The 27,357-nt window shown below is 29.5% G+C and overlaps 1 protein-coding gene across 1 annotated transcript in view; it reads right to left on the reverse strand.

Moving 5' to 3' along the window:
- The window catches only part of LOC121120007 (inositol polyphosphate-4-phosphatase type I A), a 118,835-nt gene that overhangs the window by 37,779 nt on the left and 53,699 nt on the right, over positions 1-27,357 (reverse strand). The window contains exon 2 of the mRNA XM_040714856.2: positions 12,606-12,762. Within this exon, the coding sequence (XP_040570790.1) occupies positions 12,606-12,723 (118 nt within the window). The 5' untranslated portion in view covers positions 12,724-12,762. The remainder of the gene's footprint in view (positions 1-12,605; positions 12,763-27,357) is intronic.

Genomic DNA, 27,357 nt, shown 5'->3' on the forward strand with positions numbered 1-27,357 from the left:
GTGTTACAATACGATGAATGTCAAGTTAACAATAACCCAACACATTTTGATTTTAGTGCCCTTTCATATCGATATGGAAAATACTATTATAGATAATCTCATATGGTAAGTAAAAAAAAAGTTAATGGAAACACAAAAGGAAATTCGCAATGTAAAAAACATTCAAAATTAATCAAAACGTCATGAAACGAGAAATATGATTAATAAATACTGGATTTCGATCTAGAAATTATTCACCGATCTTGGACCGTTATGTTGGATCGAACTGATTTTGTACTTAAAAGAACTATGAAGTATGAATCAGCCACATTTAAAAAGAGGTATACACTAATTTTATAGATATAATGACGCTTATAATGTGTTTCCAAATTGTGGGCATCGATACAGTATGTAAAAGTCGTATAATTGAGATGGAAAGAAAATTGCTAGACAATTTGAAAAAAAAAACTAAATTTTGATCCATGATGCAGCGGTTTACAGAGAAATATTGGTGCAAATCGGTTTAAAAAAAGTATCAGTCTCGGACGAAGTCTCAATACTAATCAAGGGCGTCTACAGGTTTATTATAATTTTTTTTTTGAGGGTTTAAAAAAAAAAAAAAAAAAATACATAGTTTTTAACAGAAACTTAAATTTTTGGTAATGTTTTTGAAAAATTATAAATTCACAAGTCTGTAGCTATTCACAAAAATAAATTTTTTGTAAGAATGATTGTAAAAAATTTTAAATTATCCATATCTAGTAATATAAATTAATTTTTTTTTTTAAATTTGAAAATTAAATTTTTTATCAAAAATTCATAGCTATTCATATAAAATAAATTTTTGAAATTTTTTTGAAAAAGGATTTAAAAAAAAAACTATATTAAATTCCAAATGTTAAACTTTAAAAAAACAAAACAAATATTACATTTTCTAGTTAAAACCCAAAATTCCTTAATTGGGGGCTACAGCTCCTCCTCCTGCGGTTGCCCCTGCTTATAATATACGCAAACATACTCCAAAAGGGAATGCCTAACATCAAAAAATAACAGAGCTCCTTACTTAATTATATAACTTCCGTTCTTTAGTGAATCTTTGTCAGTACATGTAGATTATAAATACGATTTCTCCAATTTATAGCGTTTGTTTACTTAACATTAATGCAGCCAATCCCGTAACGAACTTTTTTATCGAATTAACTAATTAAATTTATGGATTCATTAATCATATTCATTTTCTATTTCATATCAAAATTATTACAACTTTCTTGGATATTTCTTGAAACAAAAAATTGCTTACATACATTAAAAAAGTATGTATCCCCCAAAGAAATGGTACATTTTCAATATAAATTTTAAAAAAACTTTTAATTTTGATCCGGAATGGTATTGCAATATTAGAAATCAATTAAAATATAATTATATATGTTAAATTTATAAATCCAATTAAGAATATGCTAATTCAAGAAGTTATCATTAAGTTTAAAATACTTTAATAAATGAATAGTTCAAAAGAAAAGCTTACATGTAATTGATATTCAATTTAGAATTATAGCCATATAATACTTCTCATATTATTGTAGTTGTTGATTGTGCTAGTTTGCTGATATCAGGTATCAATTGTACTTTAGTTCATTTATCTTCCAGTTCCACAATATCGCCTCTATTCACAGATAATACTCAAAAATAACAATAACAACTCTAACTTCTCGAGTTCGAGTATCACCTCGGTTTAATATTATAGATAGACCCAATAAAGCGGATACAAATCGCATGTTTTTTGTAAATTTATTCTTACCAGGAATGATACTTTTGAAAATTGACAGAATTAAGCGGGAAATCAATATTAATATTGTTATATTTCCTCAAAACTCTTTATCGGTGTAGTTATCCTAATATTAAAATTGCTTATAAGAACGTCTTCTTTGAGAAAAGGATTGGAAATCCTCCGTAGAAAGTTGCCCTTACAACGAAATAAGAAAGTCGAGAAATAAATTAGAATATATCTAGTAATTGAAAAATGGAAAAGTGTGCTAAATGATGCCTTTCTTAAGTAAGAAAATAAATGTATATACATAGATCTAATCACCTTCGTTTTTCCTGAAACAATCTTTTTTCTTGCTTTCACATTTTCGGAATGAAACCAGAAGATTGGTAAGATGTAATGGTAATTTGGAGAAACAATTATGACAAAAAAAATTGTAAACAGAATCGTAGAAACAGAAAAAAAGAAACAAAATAGTCTGAATGATTTATTGTCTAAAGGTGTCAATGCAAACTCAAAACCAAGCAAAGGACTATATGTATGTATATGGAAGAAGAAGTCAAATCCATGGAAGATCGCGGAACAAGTGACAAGAAAGAAAAGCTCCAATTGAAGAACCATAGGAGGATGTCGTCCAATAAGAAAACTTTATATATTCTAAAGATAAACAATTAATATATTCTGCTAAACGAGTAAAATTAATTTACGTATATGACATATTTAGTATATGAACAAACTCTTTTTATTTTACTATCCTTTTAAATCGAATTAAAATATACAATAGCACATTTCAATATTTTAAACATCAAATTTTTAGTTAGCAAATGGATATTTATTGAGGTACTTTGAACAAAAAAGACAAGTAATAATTACATTTTGGAAAGAAATTTCAAAAAAGAAATTTATTAAATAAAATTTTTTGAAAAAAAAAAAAAAAATCAAATATTATTTTTAGGAGAAAAGTTATAAAAATACAAATTTATACACAGAAAATTAAATTTAAAAAAAAAAAAATTTAAAAATAAGAAAAAATTAAAAAAACTCTTTAATCTAAGGGATGTGTGCTATTTTTTTCATAGCTTAGACTAGTAATAAATCAGAATCAGAATTGCTAATTAAGCATTATTTTTCCAATGCGAATCCCAATTAATCCTCTCATCACCATTTCTAATGTTGTAATACTCATCCTAGCTTATTTTTTATAGAAGGATGCTAAACATACTATCTTTTCATCTTTTGATACAACTCCACCGTTTAAATGTAGATATGTACAAGATATGCTTTAATGACAAAGTTTTGCAAGCGATCAGAAAAACCTCAATTCAAAATAAAGAATAGAAGAGAGTTATTTCTATTCACAATGGACTCCTATGTATGTACATATATAGTTATCACCACACTCGACACGCACATGTAGAATATTTATGGTCTAATTATATAGGTATATATCTATAAATGTCTAACTTGAAAATTGAATTTAAGAGGTACGTATCTCCATGAATGTATGTATGTACTTTGGTTCCAAATGAATAAAAACGGATACATATATTTTTTACATAATATGTGTAGTGAATTGTATATGTGGAACTACAAAAAGACTAATTCAAATTAAAGGAAAATTCATAGCACCTCAGGGAATAAATATCCTATCGGAAAGAATAAGAATTAAAAAAGGAAGGAAGGAAGGAAGTTGTTTCCGTTCCTTAAATAAATAAAATTGTCTACTTTCTATGTGTTATATATATATTTATATTTATTTATCATCCTTTTTCATTGCCTAATATTCAATTAGTATAAATTTATTGTGCAAGGATGGATAATAATTTTATCTCTTGGATTTTATATTTATGTGTAGGGAAGATCGGAGCTAGTTGCCACTAGACATGGGCTGACATCAAAATATTTTTTGATTTGATATACGATCCGACATCATTAAAAAAAAATTATTTTCCAATCCCATATTTTACAAATGAATAAAATATTTATTTTTTTCTGTAAAAACTCGATTTTAATTCATTTTTTCAGTTTCACTTTTAATTGTCGAATAGAATATTCAATAAATAAGCAAAAAGTCAATTATTAAATCAAATGAATAAATCTGTAAGGAACACTAATTACATATATTGTTTAATTATTAAATACTCCAAGGAAGAATTAAAAATTAAACGACAAAAATCAATCAAAATTGATCATTTTTGTTTACTGCAAATTTTATTTAGATGTAATATAAGAATTATTATTCAGTTTTTGCTATAATATACAACAATTGAAGAAAATATCGACAAAACATTAGCTTTCAAATAAGATCTTTATAGACTTTACTCTATTTTTTTTAGAACTGTAATAAATCATTGGTCTTTCATATGCTTCAATTTTTTATCAATGGATTTTGACTATTATTTTCATCTATATAGTTTTTTCACGTCGACATATGACCCTGAATCAAAATTTTAATGATTTTTTTAAAAAGTCTCTAAAGGTCAAACCTATGTAGCTGAAGGTTTTAATGGTCCTTTATATATTCTACGATTTAAATAACTATGATAATTGTCGGGGTTCAGCTAGCGGAGCAAAGGACATGGGTCTTAGCGATATAACTTTAATTATGTTAAGTTTAGTATATTTAATAAGTTTAAGGTAGATTTACTATTTATTTCCTATGTGCACATCCTACAGTTTAATAAGCCTTCTATTAGAGTATATTGAGTAGTGAGTAGGTATCATTTGATCAAACCTTAATGTTCCCAATGGAACTTCATCCATTTTTAGATATTTGCCACTGATGTACTTGGACCTTTTTATCTTTTGGCATGTAAATCAAGTTTTGGTTGCTTACTTGCAAAATATGAGTATCAGGGGCTTCTGCGAGGGGTGGTTAGGAAGGGACGTAGTCCCCTTTAAATTAAGGAATTTTCGTTTTAACTATTTTCCACAATATTTAATTTTCTGTGAATAACTATGGATTTTTTAATAAATTTTTTATTAAAATTGTTTTTCTCAAATTATTTAATATTTGAAATTTAAGTTTTTTCTTTTAAATGATATTTTGTCAACAGATGTGGATTTTTGACATCTTTTCTATAAAATTAAATAATTGAAACTTTTTGAGCACCTATGGAATTGAGAATTTTTTTCCAAAAAATTAAACTTTTTTATATAAAAAATCCGAAAACCAATTCTACTTGAGATCTTCTGACATAACGATATGATTTTATATTAAAAAAATAAAAATCATTTCAGAAATATATAAACGAGAACCTTCTTCATAAACAAAAATAACCATTTATGAAATTGAAAGATCCCCTTTTTTATATAAATTTATCATACAAAATATATTTTAAAAGTAATTGAATAACCCCTAACAAGGAAGAGAGAGGGGCAATACTATCATTGTATGAATTTAGGTTGTAGAACAAGATGATTGTCGATAAAAGGTCCAGAATAAGTCCTTCCAAACTCAAACAACTAAATTGGTTTACCACAGTATGTAGAAAATGAGTCAATAATCTATTTTCCACGTAGAAGTAAGTGAATTCCCATGACGTTCATTAATTGATATTCTACAAAGAATATTCTCCTAACACCTACTCCTAAGAATATGAAATAATGAATAAGAAAAAAAAGGGAGTTAGGGTTACCCTAATTCACCTAAGAGAATGGTAAGATTTAACAAGCACATTATATGTGAGGAACATAAACCAAAAAGAAGGGAAAGGAGAAAAATGGATGTCTTTTTTTTTCTTTTTTACAAACAAATTTACAATATGGGAATATGTATAAAATTAAGATTAATTAGCTATAATTCATAAAAACATTAGGTAGGGAGAATAAATAAGAGCCTATACTTTATTTTGAATCCCTTATTATTTTTAGGATAGTTTCAAAATTAATTGGAGCCCGGAATAGGTTAAATGAAATATATATGTGTGGCGATAACATAAAAAAAGTTTGAAATTTTTTAGATGGAACAGAGAAAAACGCAGTATAAGTTTTTTTACTTCAATGAAAAATCAAAGAATTTTTTTTTAAAGAGTCAAATACAATATTAAACCACTGAAAAACTGTCCAAAAAGTTATTAATATGAATGGTATTTGTTTAAATTTTTACATGAGCATATTATATACCAGTTGATGGTGCGGTATTTGAACTTTAAAGGGAATTTTGGTATCCTTAATAGAATCAATGTTCTTAACCAACTAATCCCTCTCTTCTTATCATTACTCTACCAACTCAATGAAAATATAATACTTAAACACTCTTCTTCATAAATAATTTTGACGTCAAGACGTCTCTTTTATGATCAGTGTTACAAAATAACGGATTTTTATTAGGTTCAGTTAACCGTACAATCCGCAACTCCTAAGGACTTAATCACTTTTTTGAATTAATATAAATTATAGTACTCATATCAACAGATACATTTATCATACTGTCGCAATATTGAGAAAAAGTATCCCAGCTTGCTTTTATGTTATCCCTACACATATGTCTAATAATATTTTTTAAAAACACATTACATTACAACCAAAATTTTACAATAACAACGTATACCCCTCATTTATTTATATGTTGAAGTGAAATATCCTTTAGACAAAAAGGCTTTAAGGAAAAAGTACAGAGCACAAATTCCAGGATTTTACCTGAGGTCTGCAACAATGATGGGGTTCCTCTTTTTGTCACACTTTGATTATTATTGACTTTCCTAACATACCTAATTGTAGGTATCATAAACCGTACTCTTGGACTAAATGAGTAAGTTCTTGATTGTACTAGGACAGTAAACCACGTGAGATAATTCAACCATTGTATCTTTTTGCTAATTTCTCTAGCATTTATATATACTGATTGTTTATTTGATATGAGATAAAAAAAAAAATGTTTTTAAATACCTAATCTCACACTTGCAAAAAATAAATTCTTGCTACTACACACTCTAGATCGGTTATTCCCAGCCGAGACTCTGTAGTGCATCGTCTAGCGTTACTAAAATAAATAAAAATCTTAGACCGAAATATCTTGCCAAAATTAGAAGCTCCCTAATATAACTCACAAAGGGTCTCCACCACAGTGATGAAAAGGTCGTATGGACTTATCTAATCAACCCTATAGTTTAAATGTCAGAATGATTTAATTTAAAGTCCCCAAATAAGTCAAATTCCTACGACTTTTGTTCTACTTTCCAATTAACCCCTGATTTTTTTTTTTACATTAATCATTATGGAAAGTAATTTTTATATGTATACCTTTCAGTAATAATTTTTTCCATTAAAAACTCTTGTCGTAAAAAAGTAGTTGGATTCTTCGACAAAGGTGTAGGGGATACATATGGTATATACAATCATTCTTCTCCCCAAGTTTCAGAGTTGAAAAGAAACAATATAAGAATGATATTACTAGGATATGATCAACAGATTAATTAATTAAATTTTTATCTCCAAAAACTTTCAAACTTTATGTACAATGTGAAGGCAGTCATTTTCAATCCCTATTCATATTTTAATCTGTATACATGTAATGAAGAGAGAGAAAAAAGTTCAGTTTGTTTAGTTTATACTATACAAGAGATTAAAAATGATTGATTCATTATAGCAAAAAGTTGTTTTACGAGTTAAAGACTATTTTTTTTTTCCATCAGTGGCTTTTTTGCATTGGAATAGTAAATTCTTTCAACTTCACAAAACTATTAAACAGTATGTAAAAGGCATGATCTAAAGGCTTTCCTTGAAAATAATGACAACCATCCATCAGTGGAATATATATCTGTAATCAAGAAAAATTTAAATATTGCAAAGCCATGATTGGTGCACCAACATAAAAACAGTCTTGAACATAAATCAACAAAAGGAGAAAATTGCAATTTGTTTTTTACTTCATTATATATACAGCCCAATATTTGATAGACATATTTGACTTTATTATAATCGCTGTATTTGAATTTTTGAGCTGACTTAAGGTAGCTAAAAATCTTTATTTGATCTAAGAAACTTATTACGCCCCAGAAAAGCCTTCATTCAAAAAAAAATATGTGTATATATCAGTTTATCATTATTTCCTTTTGACAATCAATTTCGACTGTTAATAAGAACAGTTTGTGATATTAATTGACAACAATTTGTCGAAGAACACAAATTTAATCTAAGACAATTTTGAGAAAAATCATTCAGGATTGCTTTTGTATTGACTACCCACATTTATTATTTCAGTTTTTCTTTGTGCATTTCTTTCTCCTCTTAAATATGTTTCATATTTTGTTTGAATAAATAATAAACCATGTACTAGAATATTGTAGTAGTTATTATCAAAACTAAAATAGTACCATTTATCATCAAGTTACATGTTCGTATGCATATATCCAAGATATATGCATGTATGCATATTTGAATGACAATGTGCTAATAACAACAAGTATGAAAGCGCCTTATTGTTCCATCAACATCAGTCAAGTTTTGAAGAAGAGTGTTAGTTTTTTTAATGTTCCTTTAATTGGTTTGATGGATTTGCAAGGATTAAGTAAGAGTTAACATTATAGTATTACATTTACTTAATCTAAACTAGGATTATTTTTGTGAAATCCATATACATATAGTAAAGTATATTTCTTTCTCTATAAATCATCTGAGCACGAACATAAATACACTGAATTCAAGAGAATAACTTCTCCCGAGCGCGTTGTCCATGAGTTGGCATCAGTCATAAACCATTTATTCTGCACTTAGAATTAAGTAAATTTTGAAAAAGAAAATCCCTATTTTTTTTTTTCACTTCATAAATCTATACAGCCCAATATGTCACTCATTTGATTTGAGAGACTTATATTTGCCCAAATATACGTCTCTCAAATAAAATATGTGAATTTCTCATTCTTTTAATGTAAAAATCAATTTCAGATACCATAAGTATAACTTACGGGATATTGTCGATAGAAATTGAGGATATCTGGCAAATCATGAGAAAGAAATTTCATATTAAAAAATTATTTACAAAAAAATAATTTTTTGTAAAAAAATTTCTCATTCTTTTAATGTAAAAATCAATTTCAGATACCATAAGTATAACTTACGGGCTATTGTCGATAAAATTGAGGATTCTTGAAAATCATGAGAAAGAAATTTCATATTAGAAATTATTTACAAAAAAATAATTTTTTTGTAAAAAAATTCCAATATTTGTAATTTAAATTTTGAAAATTTTTTCTAATAAATTTATTTTTCTGTGGATAGCTGTGTATTTTTGAAATTTCATCTTTTTTAAACAGTTTTGGATTTTTGAAATTTTTGGCCAAGAACCATGAATTTTAGAAAAAATATAATCCTGCGGACGGCGCTGTTGACACCAAGACTTCGCTCACAACATTTATTATTTTAGGGGTTAAAATCTCCATGGGAGAAAAAATCTTGGTCCAGCCAGTGATGAATAGGAGCCCAATGTAAGCTCTTTTTTCTTTCATTGCTTATTTTGTTTATGTTCTATATATTAAATGAAAGCTTTTAGTTCAGTGACCAAAATTTTTTAATTTAACTTACACAACTTATCAAAAATGTGATAAAAAGGGGTTTGAGACTATTTGCCATATATATATATATAAATTGTATGTATACATTATGTAGTATAATAGAAATCAAGGGGTATTGTAAAACATTTTATTAAAAGTTTAAAATTGAAATTCTTTTTGAAAAGACGGATTCTTTGTTGGTGATTATAATTCCTTTGTTACCATATCCAACAAGGAATACAAAATATTACAAAATCTGGGACTGTAAAGATGACTAGATTCTATTAATTTAGGGTTGCAAAATTCCGAGAAGTGGAAAAGTTCCTTGGAAATTCATTAACAAAAATAAATCCCAAAATGATCATTGTAAGAATTTTCCCTTTCAAAAAATGAAACCAAGTAAAAGGGAGGAGATTCCTCTTCTTAGTTAATTATACCTCATTATCCAAAAATGCCCATCCCTCCATACAATGTTTTCTTCTTATTATTAATTACATCTTCTTTCTGCTACTAAATATAAAGTATTTTATCACACGCAAACTTAATGAGTATGTTTAATGACACATTCTCATGATGCACATGGTATACATTGCTATAAATAAATTTCATTTATAATAAGTATAGCTCATTAACTCTCTCCTAATTTGAAAGCTCATCTCTAATTCAATTAAAAGAATGTTTTCATCAAACTATGAATCGTATGTAGACCTTGAAGCCCAAAGTAAAGCATTGTTCACTATCTAAATCACGTAACCTGTTGTGGTAAAAATATTATTTCGGAAGATAAGTTCTCGTAGTCGTAAGTAAACTAATATGAATTTTAAATAAAATTATGGAATTATATTACTTTGCTATTGTTAACACCTCTAACATCAAATTTGAACATTTCATTTTTGTAAGCTGTCTATTTTTTTCTAATCTTGCCCCTTATTAATTTAAAATAGATGAGTTCAAATGATTTCTTGTTAAGAGGAGCGTTGAAATATTTCAAACAATCATTGTAGAACAGTCCTCTTGTTGGGAAGAATGGTCAAACTGCAACAAACTGATTTCGAGTCTTACTTTCTTTATCAAGGACAGGTTACAAGGTAAAATAAAAAAAAAGTTGTCTGTGCAAAATGCAACATTATCTTAGCATCAATTAACCTTTCCATTATCTGGTGATATTTGAAATATTAAATCATGTCATCATATACTCTTTACAAAATTGGCCGGGGTCATATTTTAAATTTGGTTGTAATTGATCAACTTGATATTACAATATAGTATTTGGTTTATTTTTATTTTTAATAAGATATATGTATTTTTCTTTAATTATAGTTTTACTTTTATTTTGAGTCGATTATAAACGTTTATTCCACATAAAACAAGTCATTTCATTAATTTATACAAAAGAACATAGAAAGGATGCAAAAAAAAGGGACAGGTTTGAGGAATTGAGGACTCTTGGTCTCTCTAATCTTAATAAATTAAAAATATAGCTTGCTTAGTCCCTTAGGCTTATCTCAGAGAGTTCTTTGATAAACTCTGCATTCAGGATCCACCAGAATAAGAAATGCAATTTCTGGTTAAATGGGGAAGGAACCCCTCTTTAATTATCTGTCTTATCAATACATCTCTCAAATTTCTCTGACGTCATGAATAGTTTAAAGCACAACTAATAGAAAATTAAATAAATACATAATATAGAGAAACGACAAATTCTATGTAAAATTGAACTATTGACTTCAACTAACAAAAAACGACTATCGATAGGGATGAAAGCTTTTATTCAAGTTTGCCTAACACCATAAGTCGAAATTTTGGAACATGAATGAAATTTTTGCAAAAGAAATAGGTAAATAAATATTTTTTGATAGAAAAATCAAGCCATATTAATAAATTATTTTTTTAACTTCTTCGTATATCATTTGACCGTACCGGGTGTGGATTTTCAATATTAACAGATGAATAAATAACTAACCAGGTGGATTTCTGGATCACACCATGTAGTAATTTAATACACCTTTTTTATCTTTTATAATCATACATTAAAATAACTTATTTACTGTATGACACCTTCCTCAGCCTCGATGGTGACCATCAGCTTCTTCCTGAAGGAATGCCAGTACTTTTTTATGAAGTCTACGTGCATGATGCACCGGCACTCGTCAATGAATGTCCTTAAGGCTTCAATGCTGGGATGACGATTTTTACAGGCTTTGGAATAAATGAGCAGCCAGAAGGCAAATTACAAAAGTTTCAGGCCTGGGATGTATGGGGCCACATCTCCTTGAAACCAGAAGTCCATTTCATTCTTGAGAAAATTCTGGACCACTTTTGCAAGTGAGCAGGGGCTACGCCTCCTGTAGCACCATATTTCCATTTGAAATGTTGTCTTTACACATGGGATGAACTTTGTCTTCAGGATGTCCTTATATTCAGCCGCAGTGAGGAAGTATCCAGTTAGAAACCAGATGAGGGGAGCCGTTAGATGCCACAAAGTCCAACGATATAACGCTTACTAGTTTCTTGGTGGCTGTAAGAATCCTCCTCATGCACTCATCATTTCTTAATGCAAGGAACCTACCATTACACCTGTTCCTGATTGGACCAACTGTCCAGGTTTTCTTGTGAAAGAAGATTATGATTATCTTGGCCTTTGCACTCTTGTCTCGAGGCTTTTTGTGCTCATCTTATATTGGAGAGAAAAATCAAAGTAATAAACACTTTAGCTGATTCATGAAGGAATCTTCTTTATTATTTTATTTTATTTTCACTATCCGATATTAATGTAAGGAAACACTTCAAGAAAGAAGGTTCACTTTTTGTAAAGATTGAAAATCTACACCCAGTATATAGGATAATATATGTAGTCGTTGGTCCTACCCAGCAGAACGTATCCGAAAATATGACCCGGATCAGAACCACAATAAATGTGTTTAAAATCCAGCTGGTTTCATGATACGCCGAGTAAAGAACAGACAAGGCCCGCAAACCCACATGTAAGAACCCATGACATCATAGCATAATTCGAACCCAAAGAACTTGAAAAAGAGAGGGAAAGAAGAATCCACTAACACCGCATCATAAAAGCAGAAAAGGAAATGACAGTGAAAAAATATCCTTAAATGTATATGTGTATGAATGTATATCGACAGTCAAGAGGAAGACTAATAATATTCCTTTGGTTTGTATTTGATTACCTCCACTTTTAGCAATGGAGCCTCCATAGCAATTCAAACTAGTCACAAAATTCCTGTCCTTTTTAGATCTCTTATAACTACTATGATTAGAATTTATCTTTGGCTCTGAAAAATAATAAAAAACGTCGGAGGAGAAAGACATTCAAATTTGTATCAAATGAAATAGCAGCTAATATAACTCACTCTCTGTTCGACGAAAGAAGCCCTCTTGTCTCTCCTTCATCATTAGAACCCCTTCTTTCTCAAACTTGTGTGAGGGTTGACCCGCTAGGGCAGAGACTTCACTCTTATTGAACCTCATCCCTCCACCACTGTTTCCTCGCGCCACTTTAAGAACAGTCTGAAATAAGAACAATAACATGAATATAAGTCATCAATCTACATTAATCAAAAAAAGGACACAATTTCACTTATTTATTTTACTTTATATATACATTAAGCCCAATATTTCTTATATATTTTTGAGTCAATTATAGGCTTTGTACTCAATTTTGTGAGATAAGTTAAAATGTCCAATAATTTTTTCTATAAAATTCATCAATTTATCATTTTTTTTATTGTTAGTATTAATTTCGGCTACTCGGCTAAAGTGCAATTTACGGGGTTTTGAAGGGTCTAATACAAATAATTTGTTGATATAAATTGACGGTAATTCACCCAAGAATACTAACGCAATCCAGGCTCTATTTTGAGAAAAAATATTTTAGCTTCTTTTTGGGTTGACGGGCAACATTTGTCTTTTCGTAATTTATATCATATTTTTTTATAGATCCAAGACAAGTGATAAAAGAGTTGATGCACAGAAAATACTAATTTGGATATGATACATTTCATACTACAACTATTACAGATATTAATAATATAAATATGTTATCTGCATTAAATATCTGACACACTTAGAAATAAATAAGTAACATAAATGTTTTTTTACATATTACATATGCATAGTGATACATCTTCCCTAACTTAGTATTATTTATGTGACTTACTCAATGGATTACAATACATACATATATTTACATCCACCAAACAAATTCAATCAATGAGTAATTAAATATTTTAAGGGAGTGATAAAATTGAGCATTAATTAGTAACTGATGTTAGGCTACATGCACCGTTTTGTGGTGTTAAAGTTTCAATACGCCATAAAAAATATATATATACTCTGCAAGATAATGTTACAATTTATAGTTAGGGGGCGCAAGAAAAGTAATGTAAAAATGTTATTCCTTTTCGTGCGCCCCAAATACAATTTTGAATTTAAATTTACAAATAATAAATATATTAAATAATAATACCATTCAGGGAATTAAATTATTTTGCTGCAAGATGAAGCTACCATCGATCCTTTTGTAAACAAACTAACACAAGTAAGCATCGTGAATGCTCCATTCGTTGTAAATAACTAAACATTGTATTTGTATAGAAGTAATTACTCACGAACCTATTCAAACTCTAATGGAAAAGTTTAATCAGTTATGTGGTAATGGACCAATCAAATAGCCACAACCACTACTCCTAATTATTGTGTTTCTTGATAAGTGCATATAACTTGAAACCTAAATTGACATTATGTCAGAACATCTTTTATGCATTTGTGCAAATATTTGAAGTTTCTTTATTAGTACTCAAATGTTTGTTTTTTTAATGGTAAAGTGGCACCATTTGTGATTGTTAGGTATATGGAATCATTATAATTATTAAAAACCAATAAGTACATTTTTGGAAGTCAATAAGACACATGATTAAAAACACACATATTGGGCAGCCTCCTCAATTATTAATGATTGCACAATTTAACGCAATGACTACTTTTTTTAAATGAAATTTCTGATTGCTTTTACGACGACACATATAAAAATTACTTTATAACGCAAAATTTATGCTTTTGTGACATATATTTTTTACTGCATCTACATGACTTTGCATTATTTTTTGCCTTAAAAGATCTAAATAAGATAAAAATCAATAAATATAGTTTCCAGATTCAAAAAATATTCTATTTATGTCTTTATCTAAGAATATAAAAATAACAACAAGGAAAATTTACCCTTTCTTTTGAAGTCTAATAATGTTTTCAAATCAAAATAGAAATAACTATAGTTTGTCGTAAAGAAAATGCATATTCTTATTGATTTTTTGAAAAATTACTAATCAAACTATCAAAGTATATAAAATGTGGCACTCTGTAGGCCCCAAAATCAAAAAAACAAGAAAATGTGTTATAACGGTGATTTACATGTATTTTAAGGTAAAAACAATTAGAACACACCATCTCAATCAACGGTCAAAAATCAGTCGACGTGTATTATGTAGAATAATTTCATTTCTATGAGGCAAGTACTTATATACAAGGAACAGTTTCAAATATGAATTTTCATTTTATTTGGATAGAAAATTGGTATTAATAAAGGAAAAAAACTTTAAAGTAGTTTTTTCTAACCTTTTGAGACACGAAATCCCTTAACCATTAGTAATGACTTATTACAAGTAGCTTCTTTTTCTTTTTTTTTCAATTCAACAATAGGGAAAAATGACGTACAATTTATCTACATGACTCATACACCAAGTGCTCAGTATGGAACTCCCGCTTTAAAGAAACTTTTTTATAATGACAAAATCAATTTAATAATAATAAAATGAAACTCATTGTCAATTATTGATTTCAATGTTGAGTTTTTCATTATTTCACATTGTAATATAGAATACTTATATTCCATACAAATGAATATTTAATTTGGTGTTATTTTTTTCAATTTCCATCCTCATTTCATATTTTATATAGAAAAAATATTATTAATAATAATAACAAGAATACAAAATACAACAAAGAATGAAATTATGGAGAAATAGAATCGAATAATAAAGCTATTCAACAACATACATTCTCCTCAGGGAACTGAGCAGCACCTGAATAAAAACCACCTTTATTATTAACATATATATATATATATAATAAACTAGGGTACTCCTTGATACGAGGTGAATTTGACCGAATAATACAAACATGGTAGAGTGGATAAATAAAAATCTTCATATGGAAATTGTAATGCCTTGAAAACAGCGCCAGGCTTTACTAGGAACAAGGTGAAATTTATATCTAACGATACAAATTTCGTCTTGACCAAAAAATTAAAATATCAAATTTAAAGAAAAAAAAAATCTTAAAGGTTTAAAAAAATGTTTTTGTTTCTCCCCCAAAAATATTTGTCCAATTTGTTATTTATAAAAATTAAAAAAAACAATATTTTGTCAATAAAGCCCACCCCATAAGAAATTCCTAGTTACGGCCAACCCGGCTCGTTTACATTACTAACAAATTCATTCCTTTGAATGCATTTAATGGAAAAATGGTCACCTAATATCTATCTATGTACCATACGTATGCTTGTTGGTAGGTATATAATAATAATGATACAAAATGTGCAATTCTTTTTACTGACCATAAATTGTCTACTGCTATGAGAATATTAAACAAACTGCATTGATATGTCCTTTCCAATAGTCGTCGAAATGAAATGTATGCAGCAACTAAATTGTATCTAATATATACTTTCCTATCCATAATTGTAATCTAATTCAGCACACTTAGTAAATATACTTTTTGTGTGTGTATGTGACAGCTCAAACACTACCAGGATCATTGCAATAGTTCCTATATAGAAAAATAAAATTTATAATCATAAGTTGGTTGGTCTTGGTTTTTGAATTGACAGAAATGAAAAGAGGTACATTTTCATGAATTGTAATTTATGTAATATGTATGTACACTAAATTTTACATGGAAGCAAAGACGTGTTGTTCGCATGTACGCTCCACCCTAAATAGCCAAGCACGTTGATATCAAGGGATAAGGGAGACCACAAATTCGAACAAAAAGATTTTCTGGTATCCTTCATCCCTTTTCCTTAGAGCTGATATGATATGTCGGAGACTCAACGAAGCACTTGAGGGCAATGCCCCTCTTTAACTAGACAGCACTTTGAGATGTCTGTGCCATACCTTATTTTAATTTTCAAACTGACATCTCTATTTCGGGTTTGTCTACCAATTCCAAATCAACTCATTTCAATGGTCTCTAAATTTTCAATGGTCTTATCCGCATAGTAAACAGTTTTTCGAAGAACGTCATAATCAAGATTATGACGTTCTTCGAACCATTCCCGCGTGAAGGAGGTGTGATATTCTTTATAGTTTTCTTTCCTGCTCCAATATTATTCATCATAAATAATAATATAATCAAAATAAATAAATGAAAGACTACTTCAGCTTTACATAGAGGTACGTTTTGATCCATTCCTATTTATAAAAGTTAAAAAAAATACCCTCCAATATTTCATAATAAGTGCTTAAGTATACCTGAGTTATACATATTCAGAGAGCTTATATCCAGCTTGATAATAGTAAAAAGAAATATGTAAATAACACAGATCTATGGGTCCTAAAATTTAAAATTCCATCCTAAATCTGAAGGGCGTCTAATCTCATTGGAATTGACAGCCTTCCTATGAATATGAATAAACTGTTGATACTTTATACGAATAATATATGTTTTAATTAAGTACAAATCAATAATAGTTATATTATTTTTGAAAATTATGGTATGCACAGAGCTCTTAAAAATGTAAAACTTTTTGGATCGATACATAGTAGGGACGAGACAAAACCGAATTTAAAAAGTAGTTTCATATTACAAATCATATTCTACCTAAAGTACAATAGATATTTTCAACTTTTGAGTTGTCGAATGCATAATAGAGGGACTATTTTCTTAATAAAAGGAGGCAGCATTTCGTGTATTCCCATGTTTGTCTGTATGAAAGTATTTATTAGCACGTCATTTTATACAAATATAAAAGACCTATTCTTTTTTCCACTTTCAAATATTCTGCCATGGGGTAAAATAAATTCATCCGCAGATCATACTTAATCACTATTAACATTGTCGCCTCAAATTCATCATTATGTGAGATTAGTTTCCCAGTCTCAGAAATTAAGACACTAGAGCTTTTCATATTGGCTGTAAGCCTTTTAGTCGGGACTGACCTTAGCCAACCTTCTGGAAGCTAATCTCTGAAAGCATTAGTTTTTTTCCTGTTAAAACTTGAAAAAATGTTATGTTTAATTCTAAGAGTTGTAGATACAAAATTAAGCTTTCCATCAACATCTAGCAGCAAAATTACATTTCTTCCTATTTCGAACCCATTATTGAGTTAACTTTTAAATTAAATTCATGTTTCAATACACAAATTAATTCCTAAATTAAATGGATGCTATCAACTTATAAACTATTAAAATCGATGTAAGCCCTCTTAATATGGTAACTCTAGGAGTAAAATCATTTTCAAGAATTTATGGTTCACTTAGTATACTTCTAAGAAAACAAGTGCAGATTTCATCATTTGTAAGGAAAAACACATCATACAAAAAAAAAAAAAAAAAAAACACCTTCATTTTTCACAATAGACAATGTACACATATATACATTTAAACTTATTCAATTTAATGTGTAAAAAAATATTTGGTATCTTATCTTTGCAAAGAACAAAAGAAGGCAAGTGACACACTCTTTTTTTTCCATTCTAGAGGCACAAAAATAATGAAGGACTAGCAGATTTATGTTATATATATGAACATACGTACATACATATGTAGCAGACAAGTTTAAATGTATTTAAAGCCTAATGGGGCTCTAATAAATAACAGCTACCTTTTTTATATCAAAACTTATTTGGGGGTGCTTTTTTATAAGCGAGGATTCTTATCCGCATGCTTTTTATGGCGAAACTCGATATAGCAAGTTTCCTTTTATGTCTATGTTTTTAACTTTATGGCTATATTACTAATTAGTAGTTACGTCAAGAAATAGTGAGTTGATCCATTCTCTTTGGCTCAGAGACCTATAACGTCATACTCATTCCTACGAGCTTATACTTATTTAAATGGGTAACGACTTGGTGAGCTTCTTGGACAGATGATGATGGTGTTTGATACTCTTAACTTAATTGTATCAATATAATGTATTCAAGGACTACTATAAAAAAATACTCAAGTCTCTGTTGTTTCATTCTGAGAATTCCTTCGACTCAATTGTTAATTAATTACATTGTAAAATGATAACCTATATACGAGGTATATATTTCTAGACGTAAAAATCCTTGAGCATGAGACTTTCGATTACATTATTTAACCATTACTTGAAAATATTTCTTAGTAGCTTTGCAATATAAGGAAGATAGCCAGAATGAATGGATTTCGTATTATATAATTCAAGTTCATCATAGACACTCTACTTATTTTTCAAACCTCTTTAAGGTGTAGATTAGTTTCTAGCCACAAGCTTGCATATGAGAGTCAATGCTACCCCAAAAATCTCTATGCCATATCAGAGATGAATATCCTTGAAGTAAATCATTTGAATTGTTGCTACAACATTGAAACGGATTCAATCATAAATTTGGGAAATTATTTACCCAGCAAAGAGACACGAATTATAGATCACAAACAACCTTAATCAATATTTTAAGCCCATTTAATCCACGGGTTACATTTTTAATTTTGATTTTTTGCTCTAATTTAGAATGATACCCTATAAGAATATAATGCTTTCGAATCATACTATCTTCACCATTTTTGTAGGATATATTGTTCAAAAATATTAATCTTATCTATTAAAAAAATACATTATGCAGCGTCCGCGGAGGTAGGTTGAGAGGGGGTTCCAATTAAGGATTTTTTTCTATTTACTAGAATTTTTTTAAAAGTTTAATATTTGAAATTTAATTATTGAATTTTTTTTTCAAAAAATTTATATTTAAACTTAATTTTTTTCTGTGAACAGCTGTGAATTTTCGTAATTTATTTCCAAAAAATTAAATTTTTTGAGAATAGCTATGGATTTTATATATTTTTTTCCCCCAAATAAAGTTTGTAAATGTGAATCAAATCTAAGTCTAAGAACTTCAATTGGTTTGTTGGTTTGAATGTCTCACTCCCTTTAGTATAATGAAGACATTGTCGGGATTGTAGAATGGAATGCAGAGCTAGAAACCCTGAAGAGAGGTACTTGAGATTATAATTCCTTGAAATAGATACGTTGGCAAGTTTTCAGAGTTCTTCGATGAAAAGAAGTGGGACCCTACTTCAAGAGACGAATGTCCTTCACTTTATTATTCGAAATATTAATTTTCTAAGTCCAGGTACAGGGAGTAGATGAAGAAGATAGATAAAACTGACGATAAATTTAAAAATAAATATAATTAGATGTAAAAATATAATTTTGAAGTTTCTTATGAAATGGCGTTCAGTCAACATTGGTATTGTTTTGTTCTCGCCATTATAATAAATAAATTATTTATTACCTCACTGAAACGATCCAAGCTGAAAAGAAGCCTGCTCAAATCAATTTCAATATATAAAAGTTCATTATATCGCACCTCACAGAAAAAATCTTTGATATAAAAAATGGAGACCACGATAAAGAAAAGTACATAGTATTTAGGTAAAACAGAGGCAGTTATATCACTATTGACTTTGGCTCAATTATTCGGAGCTGATATGATTCAGACACTCAAAAATTCATGAAAACATACCAACGGATGTCTGTTATTATTTTCATTTAATCTGAGGTTATAACAGTTTGTAGTTTCCAACAAATTGTATTTGTATGCTACCCGTCCTTTATTTGAAATTGTCCACGTGGCCAATGGCAATAAGTAGAAAACACAATAAAAACGCGGCAATCAGTAAATAATAATTTCTATTTTCATAGTCGACAACGGCTCTAATACCATATGATTACATAGGTTTGAATGCATAAATATGTAAGTAGGTATAAATGGTTTGCAATATATATATCCTGGGGGTCTACGGGTAGGTGGATGGGATATTCAGTTAAAATGCAACACAACTATATACTCCAAAAGGTAAATTTGGGTAGAGTAAAATATCCTTACAAAATCTATATGTTTCTAAATAAATGAGCTCTCTTAAATATTTTACTTCATAAATTAAAAAAATATATTGAAAATAAGGCAAAGTACTTTAAAATATATAACTTTTTATCTTACTTTATTTTCTTCTAGCAGTACTAAGTGCCAAGATACGTGGCCACTAAAAACCTTCTTTATACTTCCCCCATGAACCTTGTCCAAAGGAAGGGTAATGTCTTCTTTGAGGGAATCCAATTTGGATAAAGAGTGGAATTGGATTGCATCATGACGATACTTCATCAAAAATTGTCAAGCGCGTGGATATCAAGGGATGAGGGAGGCCACTTATTCAAACGACAAGATGTTCTGGCATCTTTCATCCCCTCTCTTTACAGCTGATATGATATGTTGGTGACTCTAACGAAGCTCTTGAGACCAATGTCTTCTTCATTCATAGCCATCTTGATTGTCCTTTTATTGATCTTCATTTCTTTAGGTAGACAGCACATTGAGATAGTTGAGTCAGACTTTATTTTAGTCTTCAAACTAGCACTGAAGCCAGCATCTGTATATCAGTTTTATCCACCAATTCTAATTCAACTATGAATATAAAATATTTTTGATGACCTTATCCACATTGTAAACAGGTTTTAGATGGACGTCTAAAATCTTGATCATGTTCATCGTGTCATTCCGTATGAAGGAGATCTGAAATCCTTCTTCATTTTGCTTTCTGTTCTGCCATCATTTACAATAAAGAATAATGTAACTAAAATAAGTGGGAAAAAAAGAAGACAATTCCAGCTTTACATAGAGACAAAGCTTGACCCGTTTCTACTTATAAAAATAGAAAACAATTACTTTTTAATTTTTTCAACGAGTCCTTACTGCTTACGCACATTGAATAAAATGACAAATTTTCTTCCCAGAAGCATCTACTCAAATTTTTGTTCTTTTCTAAAAAAACCTTTAGATATTTTCACCAAGTAGCTAATAACTATATATAGGCCTGTAGGAAAAAGGGGGCGATGTCTTTTTAAAAAAAAAAAACCCCAGTAGTAAGTAGTGTACAGATGTTAGATTTTATTATACTCGTATTAAATATTTCTTTAACCCAATTCCTTTCTTCTTTTTTAAGACAAACAACATCCAATACCATTTATCTTCTTGGTATTTCACCCCCTCTTTTCAAAGTGGTGGTAGATAGTTTTTCTTTTCTTTTTTAAGAATGTAACAACAAGAAAATAAGACAAATTGTAGGTCAAACTTAGCTAAAGAAAAGACAAAACATTAGACATAAAATTAAAATGACTGTCTATTTTGAAATCTAAAGAAATCCTCCTTTCTCCATCGATGTATGTATATCAAACCCAATCAAGGAAATAATATTAATGATAAAACTTATTGAAAAAAAAATACATGAAAGGATAAAGGATTGATTGTATATTTGTAGTTTCAAAAATCCAAATAAAAGCAGTAACAAAAATATGAAAGGGAACGATAACGATGGTTGACGCAGGTAATTTGCCGAAAACTATTCCCCCAAAAATACTAAATATATTGTGCGTCAACATTAAATAAAAATTCCAGACCGCAATCACAGACCGTAGATCGAAATATGATCGTTTACAAATTATGGACCGGTTTTTTGTATCGACCTCTAAACCATGGTGAGTGGCTGATTACGCTTTCATACTTAATTATGACAATGGACTGATATTCTCAACTATCCTGATTTATGTGGACTCAAAAACATGATCCATGTAACATATTTAACGTAATATGACGTTATAGTACCGATGTTCACAATTTTGAAACTCACATGACGCCATCAAAAATTTATCAAGAGAATCGTTGTAGACTGAATTGAAATGAGATCAACCCATACCGATTTTTTTGGGGGGACTGATTTAGATCAATTTTTTTTAACCGGTCCAGACGGATCTTCCTTCAAGGACCGAATTAGTTAGTTCCAATAAGAATTATAATGGACTCAGACCTGTTTTGGACTTTCAGAGCGAAACACAACACTAGTAGAAAGGTAAGAACCGTTGCATTCATAAAAGCTTTGGATCATTCTATTTAATTAATATGCCTCCAATATGGTGTTAATATTGGTTTATTATGCAACTTGCGATGCCTATAACTATGAAGATTTAAAAAAAAAAGATAACAAGTTGAGAGAAAGTTAAAGAAAGGAAACTGATCCCATTATCACATCATCTTTCTATCTCGGCTATAGATATTGGACTTAAATCTATGCCTAAATCTACAATAATTGCAAACAATTTTCCTGCATTTTGTATGTCCAAATATTTATAAAAATAATCTTTTTTCCAATGTTGTTGACTTTTTAGCAGTTCAACTTACATCATGTGTAGTAACAAGATAAGTTTTCATCAAGGAGGGAAAGAGGAAAAAGTACATATTGACATAGCTTATTGGGTATGCAAAAAAGAACATTGTAAATCCTTTATGATCATAAATGAGGTGTGCATATTTTTGAATTAAATAAATAGAAACAAGCATTTCCCCCCTCTTTATTTTCTCTTGGGGTACGTGACACATTCAAAATACTGGTAAAAAAGCGGGGGAAACCAAAATCAGAACGACAAAAATAAAACGAAAAGGAGAAGAAACGCTTATATTTTCCTTGTACAAAATCTATAAGATAGCTTACAAGGCAGTATTAAAATATTAAACACAAGGTGCACTATATTTTTTGCTGATAAAACAAAAACTAAAAAAATATACATATAAAGTACAGTTTTTTACGCATATTTAGGACTGTACAAGAAGCAAAAAAATGGCCAATTTACGACTACTAAAAATTGTGGTAATCACAGTTTTATTATTGGAGAGCATGATCGGAGTGAACTGGATGATTCACCATTAATGGGACTGATAAATAAATATAACTACTGAAAAAACCATTGAGGCTTAAGCCCTAAGTAATAATGAACCTGCTACTTTTTGAACATGACAATATTATGGATTTCGTGGACCGACCGAATTTTGGCCGTTTTCCCTATTGCTCGTATTTTTTTATGATGACTAGGGGTGTTTTTATATTTTGCAATTTCTTCTTACTTATCATGCCATAAACCTCATGAGAACTTCAAATTTTCTTTATTGATGACTTTGTTCCTATATTTTTATTTTAAAGGTAACAGCAAAATGTATGTAGTTTTACACGCTCAGTCAAATGAGATTATTTTTTTCCAAGGAGAATTAAACGTAGATATTGAAATTAAAATGTTTCTTATCAACACATCGACGTATTTACATAAGAAACATGGCACATATGTATTTTTCTATGCCTACTATTCCACATCCATATTAGTATATGTATATGACCAAAAAGTAAATGCGGTAAAAAGTTACTTTTTTACCAATTATAATATTAAAGTGTTTCATATTTTTTTGGTAAATTGTTGGTATATATATATATATATTATTAGAACAGAAATATATTTTTATATATATATATGCTTGAATTTGTATATGAATGTATTCTTTCTTCTCTAGTGAGGACCAAGGAAGAGAGGACGGAACATTAAAAACATATTCGTAATATGTAACTTAAAATAACTAACTTTTTTTACCACCCTAGGACCGAAAAACCAAAACAAACCACGGCTTTATGAGTATGTAAATGCCTAGGTAGGTAATAAGTTGAACAAACAAATAAAAATGTAGATCAAATAAACAATGTCTTATTTTTTTTTTAACGGCATCATCATTTGAATAAATGTAACCACGTACAGTTAAACCTCAATTTGATGCACTACAAGAGGGGAAAAGGTGTCCCTTACAGCGAGTTGGTACGTTCCAGTAACATTTGCCCCCAATAATGCTCATAATTTATCCTTGCTATTTTTCTTCCCATACGTTTTTTCTTTGTTCCAAAATGTTTGCAAATTCTTCAGCAGCGACCTCCAAAACAAAGCCGATTCGTTAGCATTATAAACTTTATTCAAATGCAAGTCTTCTTTCTTAAATAAATCAATTAATTTAACCCCATAAGGTTCCACTGTGGTGCTATCAGCAAACCTCCAAAGCCTGCCAAGCAAACAAAATTTGATGTTTGGATTTTGTTCGTTGCAGAGAGGTCCGTCAGATTGAGGTTTAACTGTATAAGTATGTTTAAAAAGATATAAATGTCATTTCCATGAAATATACGACTTACATAAAGTTGAAACTAGGGGTTTGAATCCTCAATTTAAGCAATTTGACAATTTTGGGACTAACAAAATTCATAGATGCAATTAGAAATAAGTATTTGACGGAACCTTTTAACGTCCACATAAAAAACAAAACAAAATACAATTAGTTTTGTTTTTTAACAGAACCCACAGGGGTTTTTATAGGCTTTTACAGTTCAAATGTCGATTTAAGGTAAAAGTGTATTTCATTGCTCAAGACCTTCCACTATTGTAAAATTATTCTGACCTCAAAAAAGTGCAAAAGGCACGTGTTTTTCGAAAAAATTACTTTTTTAAATTTAGCAATGGTTATATTGGAAAATCATTTTTTTAAATCTAACTTTTGGTAGAACAGTCCTACCATCTGCAAAAATCTTTGATCAATTTTTGACAATATTTTTTTTTTCTTGAAAACTTACAAAGACTCTGAATTTAAAAAAAAAATATATATATGTTCACCTATTTGTGGAATGTGTAATTAGTAGTCTGTACCCGAATGTGGACCGAATATTTTGTTTGTGTCACATCGAAATTTGAGTCACTCTAGAGTGTCGTACAATCGTTTATCTTCAAATGTAGCTATAGAAGTGACTTACTCTGAAGAATCATCAAAATAATTCAATTTGTAGACTAAATGAATGTAATAAAAATAGAAATAATACTTTTATAATTAGGGACTTTTTCAAGTACCAATAATAGGGAAAAGGCACCTTTTAGCCCCTATATAAAAGATCAATTTAACCCTAGACAAAATATAATTATTTTCCTCACTTTAATACTCATTGAATCCGAGAAATGCACAATAATAGTTTTTCAGTATTCTTTATAAGGCTTAATTAGAGAATTTAGCACTCTAATTATCAACACTCAAAGTGTATGCCTTCAACAGCGTAAACTCAAAAAACAAAGATCTACTCGGTATTTGGTTGTCAATTGTCGATATGAATGTATGTTTGATTGATCAGTTGTATCAAAGTTATTTACTTAGATTAGTTGTGTTTTTTTAGAGAGAGATGTGGAGAGTGAGTAACAAGAACAATTTGCAAAAAAGAAAAAAATCTTGGATGTAAAAGGAGAAGGGAGGTAGAAGAATCAGAATATTGCATGTCTATAACAAATATAACAAAGGTATTGGAAAATAAAAATAAAAACAATAACCACAACAACAACTACTACGCCAACGAAAAGAAAGGCTCTTTTAAATTATAATCCATTCACTCATAGACTCAATTATTCCTTACAGTTTTCTTCTTTCATTTCTTCGCTCATTCCGTACATATGTTTTTTAATCAGAATAAATCATCATATATACGAGTATGTATTTTTGTACTTACCGAGTGGTCCATTACAGTTAGAGCACTTTGAATTTTAAAACTAATAAAGATGTAATTTATTAATTGGAAATATAATGTTTGGATGACGATCACTGCATCCCTTCTCCTCGTCATGCACCCAAAAGGTGTAGTCGAAGGGGGAGGCATCAGGGCTATAGGACACAAGTGTCAAAAAAGAGTCCCAAAGAGACGCCCAACTGCTTGGAGTGCAGGAATGGAAATTCGTCGATCACGTTCAAGTGTCATTTTTTCTACTTAAACGTAAGCTTTTTTTTTTTGTTACAAATTGTTTATGCTTTAATATATCTTTATATGTACTAAATTCAATCACTCAACCTTAATTAATTATTGAATTAGTAAGTGTTCAGATTTTAATGGACCCCCAGTACTTTATTATATATTATGTTGTTAGTCATGATGAAGATTTGTAATGCAGTAAGACAAAGGAGTAGTCACCCATGAAGAAAATAAGGAAAACCATCAATCAGTGCATAATATACAGGGTGTGCCATCAAAAATTCCTATTTCCAATAAGCAAAGATATAAGTTTTATAAATCAGAAAAGTTTTATTTTTGTTTCATACTAATGCTACCGAATTTCGATATTTTCACACCCGGTGATTTTTTTCATTTTATTGTTTTTGTTTCTCTTTAGATAACTTTTCGTTCAGAGGTTTTCGATGGATATTTATTTTTATTCAACGCCTCTATGGTGCGTCTGGAGATAGAATTGGTCTCTTTGTCAACCTTCCCTACATGAAGAAGTCAAGAAAGGTCAAACCAAGTGTGAAAGAGCCAATATTAATCATCCCAGAAGTGTTCAAAGCTCTTTTGACACCAGTTCTGAACATTTTTTGTCGTATTAGCTGGCCTGAAAGTTGAAAATATGAAAGCAGATTGGACCCCATGGAAGAATGTATTGACCCTGCTAAGAACGTTGGTCTTGGAGGAACTTTATATAGGTTTTCTGGTATATTCTATGGGCATCTGGAAACCTAAAAAGGTGTGATTTCTTTTTATTCGAAGCTAAAGATCCCCAGTTCATTACGGATTTGTGTTTCTGGCTTCGATATATGTTTTTGACCTCTAGTATCGTCGGAAAATATCCTATGATTTTGAGTCATAAATTTTGCTCTAAAAAATCACGATCCCCTCCGGATAATTTGCGAACCAACAGAGTAGAGCCTTTGTTCGTTTGACTCTCTTGACTCTTTGAGATTCAGTCAGTTCAATTATTTATTATTATAATTTTTTTTTTGTACTTGTGATTATTTTTATAAATGTGATCATTGAACTCCTGTTCATTTGGTGCTCTTTAGCAATATTCCCCATGGATCTTTCAAGATTTTTGCTTATTTTTGCTCAGACTGCATAATAAAGCTGCCTTGTCCTCCTGGACTCCTAGAGGTTCTCCATGTTTTCAACAATGATCCTAGTAACCTTTAAAGTAAACATGATGTCAGAC

This window comes from Lepeophtheirus salmonis, chromosome 6 (genome assembly GCF_016086655.4).
Source record: "Lepeophtheirus salmonis chromosome 6, UVic_Lsal_1.4, whole genome shotgun sequence".
NCBI lineage: Eukaryota > Metazoa > Arthropoda > Copepoda > Siphonostomatoida > Caligidae > Lepeophtheirus > Lepeophtheirus salmonis.